This window comes from Mycteria americana, chromosome 7 (genome assembly GCF_035582795.1).
Source record: "Mycteria americana isolate JAX WOST 10 ecotype Jacksonville Zoo and Gardens chromosome 7, USCA_MyAme_1.0, whole genome shotgun sequence".
Taxonomy (NCBI): domain Eukaryota; kingdom Metazoa; phylum Chordata; class Aves; order Ciconiiformes; family Ciconiidae; genus Mycteria; species Mycteria americana.
In genome coordinates, this window is record NC_134371.1 from 60,350,566 (window position 1) to 60,357,986 (window position 7,421).

At 55.3% G+C, this 7,421-nt stretch overlaps 1 protein-coding gene across 1 annotated transcript; it reads left to right on the forward strand.

The window, feature by feature from the left end:
- Positions 1–2,757: 2,757 nt before the first annotated feature.
- Positions 2,758–3,927, forward strand: FOXE3 (forkhead box E3). The gene has a single exon (XM_075509276.1). It carries the CDS (start codon positions 2,758–2,760, stop codon positions 3,925–3,927), a length of 1,170 nt encoding a protein of 389 aa, XP_075365391.1.
- The last annotated feature ends 3,494 nt before the right edge of the window (positions 3,928–7,421 follow it).

A 7,421-nucleotide genomic window follows, 5' to 3' on the forward strand; every position in this document is an offset into this window, starting at 1 on the left:
ATCTGGGCCAGGAAGAGCACCCTGAGTGATAAAGCATATGTGGGAATTGGAGTCTGTCTGTTTTGGCTTTCCTTATTCGATGGTAAAACACAGTTTGTTTCCTGCCTGTGTGCTCCTGCCTGCCTCCATCCCGCTGTTTTATTCGTCTGTCAAAACTAGTTTGACATCTGGGTCCTAACCCAGTGAAGTTGAGAGCAATTTGAATGGTCCCATCAGCTTTAAAGTAACTACTCACCAGCTGGAGTCTCAGCCAGCCTGCAGACCGAGACAAGGCCACGATTTCTCCCACCGCGTGTAAAATGACGTGAGGGCCTTGGACTATAAACACTTCACACAGTTGGGTCTTCATACCCTGTTGTCCAGATGAGATGTCTCTTCCTTTGCTGGATGTGATCTCAGGTGCAGGCAGCTCCAGACCCAGCCATACTGTTGGGTTTTCATTTCCAACTCCTTTTCTGGTGTTGAGACCAATAAAAAAAGAGGAGAGTGAATGATAAGCAAGGGCTGTTTGATATGATTGAATGAGAAAAGCTGTTCCTCCTTTGCACCCCATAACCCTTTTCCCTCCCAAACCCATTCTTGCTAGATCAGAATACATTAAAATCTTTGCATCGACATGAGTCTCACCAGCTAATGTCTGCAGAGCTGAAGGTTTCCATCTCCCCCAGGGGGTATTTTTGTTTGTGCATCCTGGAATGATCTTTAGTGACTCCCTTCTTGGGCATCTGCCCTGCCGCCCTCTCCAGCGACTGGAAAAGTCAGATCTTCTGACTGAAATTAACTGGCCGCATTCAGATACTCACTTGATTTAAATGCACCGTCCAGGAGAAATATGAATCTTCCATCCTTTTTCCCTCAGTTCTCCCAAGGTGAATGAATGGTCCCTGCCATGCCCTTGATTTGCTTTTCTCCCTGAAGATCTGTGTCTTCTGTGGAGAAAGGCACCTTTCTCTAAGGCTGCGTTTCACCCTTTCTCACCTGCTCTCTGTCCTCCAGCCAGCACCTACACTCCTGTTGTTATCCCCATTTGGCAGAAGGGAAGCTGAGGCAGTTTACTCCAACAGCAGCTGGTCTGTGGCAGACCAGGACTGGACCCAACGTGGCTCTGTTAGACCCACACTTCCCTGCCTGAGCCCTGAAAAGAGCGGAAGAAGACCCACAAATATCTGCAGGAAAAATAAAGCAAGAACAAAACCACATGCAGGCACAAGCAGGGAATGAGCGATGGTGGGAAATAACCTGGTCGGTGAATTTAAAACCACTAGGAAATGCTTAAAGGAAAGGGCTGAATAATCTTTTCCAAAAGGCTGGATGGCTTTTTAGTTTAAAAAGGAAGGGAAGAGGATGATATGACCTGATATGATCATCTACTTGCCTCTGTGGAAAAAGGCTTTCATCCCGCTCTGCTATTGGAAATACTTTCAACCACATTACAAAGTTGAATGCAGCGATTTTTACTCCATGCGGGATATATGGCGGGATCTGCCACTGCGCTAATGGTGTAGACGTTTCCACCTGTATTCCCAGGACATGGACATCTAGCTACATATAAAGCTGTGGTCTGGCTATAAAAGTCCCCCAGCTTGTCCAGCCCACCCTGATGCAGCAGCTCCCTTACCTGCTCCGGGCCAGGCTCTCCATGGGTGGGCATCTGGCTTAGAGGTGATGCTCAGCAGCAATGGGCGAGGATGGTGTGAAAGCCCACGGCTTTTTTGGTGCCGATAAAGCAGCCAGCAGCTCCCCTGCTCTGGTATCAGCACATGCCATGGATGGGGGGGCCACGGTTCTGCCCAGCCAGCTCTGGAGTGCAGGATGAGATCTGGAGAGGTTTTCCCTGAAACCCAGCAGGGCTTTCTGAATCCGGTGTCTTCCTTCAGCTTCAGCCGTGGGCTCAGCCCCTCTGCAGTGATAGAGAGACCCCCGCTACCCCATCCACCCGCAAAATGCCATCCCTGTCCCGCATCCCTTGCCCACCCCACGGGAGGTAGCTGCGGGCAGCCCCGAGCTCTGAGGACCATTTTCCTTTCTCCCAGGGGAAAAGAAAAAAACTTTTCCCCAGGATTTCCTTAGCCAGGAGGTCTCACCAGGCTGGAAAGTAACTAAACCGAGGGGGTGGTTTCGGGGAGAAGCTCCGGCTGTTGCCGCCGCTGCGTGCCTGGGCCGCCTCTGCGGGCTTTTCCCGGGGAAAAAAAGACAACGAAATCCAAGTGGTGCGGGGGTCCCGGCGGGAGGTTACCTGCCCTGCTGCTGGGGGCTGGCTGCGGCACCAAACTCGCCTGGTCTGGTCGTCGGGACTCGTGTTGTTTAGTTTTTCTCCTGGGAGGAAACATCAGTTAAAAAGAAAGCAGAGCGCCCCGGGGAACGGCCCGACTCGCCCGGGAGCGGAGCCGACCGCCGCGCTGGCACCCGGGACCCCCGGGGGAGGGAGGGCTCGGGGGCATGGCTGCGAAATAAAACCCCGGGGAGAGGCTGGGGGATTCGGCCGTGGGAGTCAGGACCCGTCCCCAGGGGCCTCCCCCTCCTCCCGCCGGCGGAGCGGGGCCGGGGCGGGCCGGGCACCGCACGCCCCTCCGGGGGGGCGGCCGCCCTATATATTGCAAAGCGGCTCGGAACCGGCCTCCCCATCGCCGGGAGCTGCCGCGGCGCCTGCCCCCCCCCCTTCCCCTCCCTCTCCCCCCTTCCCCTCCCCTCGGGGGGGCTCTTTCTCCCGCCGCCGCCCCCCCCATCCTCCAAGGAGGAGGAAGGCGAGGGCCGTATATGAACGCGGCCGGCTTCCCCTGCCTGCGAGGCATGTGCACGCTGCCGGCGCCCAGCCCCGCCGCCGCGGCCAGCCCCGGCTCCCCCGGGCCGCCCCGGGGGTCTCCCCCCGCCGGCCAGGCGCCGCCGGTGAAGCCGGAGCCGCGGGGCTGTGGGGGCAGCCCCCCGCCGCCGCCGCCCCCCGAGGAGCCGCCGCCCCCCGCCGGGGGCCGCCGGAGGAAGCGGCCGGTGCAGCGGGGCAAACCCCCCTACTCCTACATCGCCCTCATCGCTATGGCCATCGCCAACGCCGCCGAGAGGAAGCTCACCTTGGGGGGCATCTACAAGTTCATCACCGAGCGCTTCCCCTTCTACCGCGAGAACCCCAAGAAGTGGCAGAACAGCATCCGCCACAACCTCACCCTCAACGACTGCTTCGTCAAGATCCCCCGGGAGCCCGGCCATCCCGGCAAGGGCAACTACTGGACGCTGGACCCGGCTGCCGAGGACATGTTCGACAACGGGAGCTTCCTGCGCCGGAGGAAGCGCTTCAAGCGCACCGACATCACCACCTACCCCGGCTACATGCAAAACTCCAGCGCCTTCACACCCCCGCCCGCCGGCCGCCCCACGGCACCAACAGCACCCTACCCCAACGCCCTCTGCTCGCCCGGCTACAGCCCCCAGCTCTCCAGCACCGTCTTCCACCCCTACGCAGCCGGGGCAGCACCGCCGGCACAGCATCCCAGGATGTTCAGCATCGACAGCCTCATCAGCGGGCAGCAGGCCCTGCAGCCCTCGCCGCCCACCGAGCTGGGCCACCCATCGCTGGGCTTGCCTGGGGCCGAGCTGGCTCCTGCCTGCTCCGCCGGCAGCTCTGAGCCTCCCTGCTTCCAGGCACAGCCCGTCAGCCCTGGCTTGTTGGGCCGGGCCGGCCCCAACACCCTGGCTTACCCCTACGCCGCCTCACCCCCCCACCTGCCCGTGGCGCAGGGCAGCTACTCGCCTGGCAGCCCGCAGCTCTATGGGGCTCCCAACAGACTGGCCCTGCCAGCCATGCGGCCCCCCGCCTGCGCCGAGCACGGCGAGCAGCTTCTGGGGCTCTCCGCGTCGCCCCTCGGCCAGTTCAGCTCCAGCAATGCCTACATGAGACAGCCCAATTTCCCCACCGGCCTGGAGCGGTACATGTGATGGGGTCTGGAGGGGGCTTCGCTGGACATCCCCAGGCTCCCACGAGCATCTCTGGACACGCAGACTTCTCCCTGCTGTGGGGATCAGCTGGGGTGGGGTCGGGGGTCCCCAGCCTCTGGCTGTGAGCGGACACACACCTGCGAGGGGACCTAACTCCTCTCTTTCTCAGCTTATTTTAGGCAAGGTGATCTATTTTTCTGCCCCATCCTCTCCTGGGAAAGGTGCGCTCTGGCCCTGGGGGTGTCTCTTCCGCACAGCCCAACCCTGGGGATGTCGTCTGCGGCAGGGCACCCTGAGCACCCTGGGGCATCCCCGGGGTGAGGAGGAGCACACCCAGGAGGTGGGGTGCGTGGTGTAACCTGCAGGAACCCAGAGACCAGGACCTGTCCTGCAGATGGACTTTCTCGTCTCTTCCCTGGGTGCCTCCTCTGTAATTGGAATGAGAGTTACAAAAAAAAAACCAAAACCACTAAACCAATTCACTGGATTTTAAATGAATATTTAAGATGTTTATAATTTCATTCCTCTGTAGGAAAAAAAAAAACCCCACACTGACTACTTCTTTTTACTATTTTTAAAAATAACTTCTATTGTTAGAAAGGACTTTTTTAAAATAAAGCTTTTTCTTCCAACATGTCCAGTGCTGCTGTTCCTCTGGCTCCGGCCGGACCTTGGCAAGAGGAAATTATCAGTCTTGTAATCGGTGGGAGACAGACTCATGCTGCTGTTGTGACGCTGCCACGTCTTTCATTTTTAGCGACACTTTCTAAAGCTGTCTATTTTATTATGATTTTTTAAAAAGCAAACGGTAACTAACCACTGCTGAGCCATGCGAAGGCTGCAATAAGTTCTCCATCACCTGCAAGGTTTGCCCACGCAGCTCTTACTGGACTCAATGGTTTCCATTTGTGCAGCAGGGAATGCGTCTTCCCTCTGAGGAATCTCTTGCAGGTGAAATTCTGATTTAGCACATCAAATTAGGAGATTGTAGCTTTCCGTCCTAGCAACAAAATCAACTAAAATTCCAACCGGTTCACTGGCCGGGCTGCTGCTCTTTATTTACAGGACTGCCAGCCACACTGTCTCACCAGGTTTGAAGGCAGAATTCCCCATCCCTGGATTTAGGTTTTTTAATTTAAACATCCTCTGGGTAAAAGTGACAAGCTACAATTTCTCTCCTGTTTTTCAAGGGTGTCCTCTGAAGCAGAGCAGTTTCTCATAGTCCCTATTGCACCTTCCTCCTGCTTAAGGAGGAGTTGGATGTCAGTTGAGCTTTGGTGCAAAACTGAGCATCTCATTCCCTGGCTGCTGGTCATGACCGAAAGCTGGGTGTACAGGCAGGTACCCAAGGAGTCACGTTTTGCCCACAGCTTGGGAGCTTGTGGCTTTTCATTCTTTTATCCCATGTGCTCCGTAGAAAGTGAGAGTGGGGTTAGTATGAGAGGGGAGGGAAGAAAATGCTTTTTTCCTCTTGGCCTCCTTAAAATTGGGGCTTCATCTGTCTCTAAAAACTGGTCTAGCTCTGCTCTGCTGCCTTCGGCTGAGCCACTGGGCTTTGGGTCTCCTCTCTGGTCCCTTCAGCTTCACCTTTGCAGCTTTCACATTGGTCCCAACAACAGCTTCTGTGCTTTTCCCTTAGTGATAGCCCTGCTCGGAAAGGGTGTTGTGAAAAAACTTATCCCTTAAAATACTTTGGCTCACTACAGAAGATACCTATAGACAGAGATCTTCTATCTCATGAAAGTTTGCAAAGTGCCATTCCTGTCTGTAACATACTGTCTGTACGGATGGACTGGGGGGATGCTGAAATAATTGCTTGCAAGGACAGTCAGTAGAAAGGACACTTGTCATAGCTCACGTTCATTCCCAGGGCCTGATCCTGCAATGTTTTGCAAACAAAAGCACTTTTGAAGTCTTGCCTAAGTATCCAGGGAGTCAGAGCCAGGCACATGCCTGAAGCGCTGGGTCTGCCTGCTTCCCTCCAGCATTGCCAGGCGCCGGGCTGGGACTCTGCTGGGTTTGCACCTCGAGCAGGAGGGTTGCTGAGGTAGGGGAGAACCAAGTACCGACATGATAGGAAAACAACGTTGGGTGGAGGGGGTGGGCAGGAGATGCTGCGGTTCTGCCCGGGTGGGATGCACTGGGAAGAGGTGGGCGAGCCGGGACATCTCAGACTGGGCTGAGCCTGCTCCTCCCCAGTCACCCTGGAGCCCTGCAGGAGCGGGCAGCCGGTGTCAGAAGGGGCTTTCCAAGTTCCTGGCATCTCTGGGTGTTAACTCAAGTGCTGGTGGAGCCAGCGGGGCTCAGACTGCCTGAAGGGCTGGGCTGTGGCTTGCTCCTGTCCCCCAGCCGCCTGCGCCCTCCTGCCACAGGACTCTCTGGAGAGCAGCACGCGGCTCCAGATCTGGGGGGGGTCTGCAGGAGCCCCACCCCTGTGCCTGTGTAAGAGGGTTTTTTTCAGCCAAGGGGGCTCTGGCATGAAGCAAGAGTCACTGCAGTGGACTGGATCCCTGAAAACCTGACTCGGAGAGAGCGGACGACCCTATCCCGGTGTGTCGGGACAAACCCTGGTGTGCAGCGTTGGGTTGCACATCTTCCCAGGGCCCCATATCTCCCCATCTGCCAGACAGTCCCAGCCCAGAGACCCCTACAAGTGGCCATAAACCACCCTCACCACGGGCCTTATGCTGCCAAACAAGCTGGAAAGTGTGGGGAACAGACCCCTTTTCTTCTTTTTCCTGTACATATTAATCCTCACACGCACAAACCTCTGGCAACTTGAATTGTGATTGTCATTAAACTAATGCCTTAAGAGTGTCTTCTTGGTTAACTTAATGTATCCCAACCAGGCTTTTAAGCTTTCATTTCAAAGCTTTGTTTACAGTGAGGGTGAATCTAGCAAATGAGTAGGATTAGAGTGTCATGTAAAGCATGAGCCTTGCTGGGACAGAGTAGTTTTAAGCTTTGTAAAGTTTATACCTGAGCTCTTCATCTGTTTTAGTGTCTTTTCGATGTCCCTGTTTAGTGAATAAGAGGGATTTGAGTGAAACAGGAGTAATTATCACCCAGATTTCAGTTGTGAAACCAAGTCTCCTTTGAAATCCTCCCCTCTTTATTTAGGGAGTTTAGGGAATATTAAGTAATGACAGTCATAACTATCTCAATCTTGCTCACACAAAAGCCAGAGGCAAAACTTTCTTTGCTCTCTGAGATGTGGAATGAACGTCATCCTTCAGGGTGATGGCAAGAGGTCCTCTGGACATCCTGCGGTGGGGAGAGCTCCGTCTTGAGCCCGCAAGACGCAGAGAGGGGGTTGGAGTTGATGCCGAGCACTGAAGAGATCTGGGTGGCGATCTGGGCTGTCGCCAAGGCAGTCTGACTTCTCAGGGAACGGCCCTTTGCAAATCAGGCTGAATTCAGATCTCTCAGGCTGCGTGTTCAGAAACAAATAACCAAAATGAGCTGCCCCTTTGAAAAAGATGCTTGTTTTCCTC

What these genes read in the sequence shown, in the direction of transcription:
- FOXE3 (XM_075509276.1), top strand. Translation starts at nt 2,758, where the DNA reads ATGAACGCGGCCGGCTTCCCCTGCCTGCGAGGCATGTGCACGCTGCCG.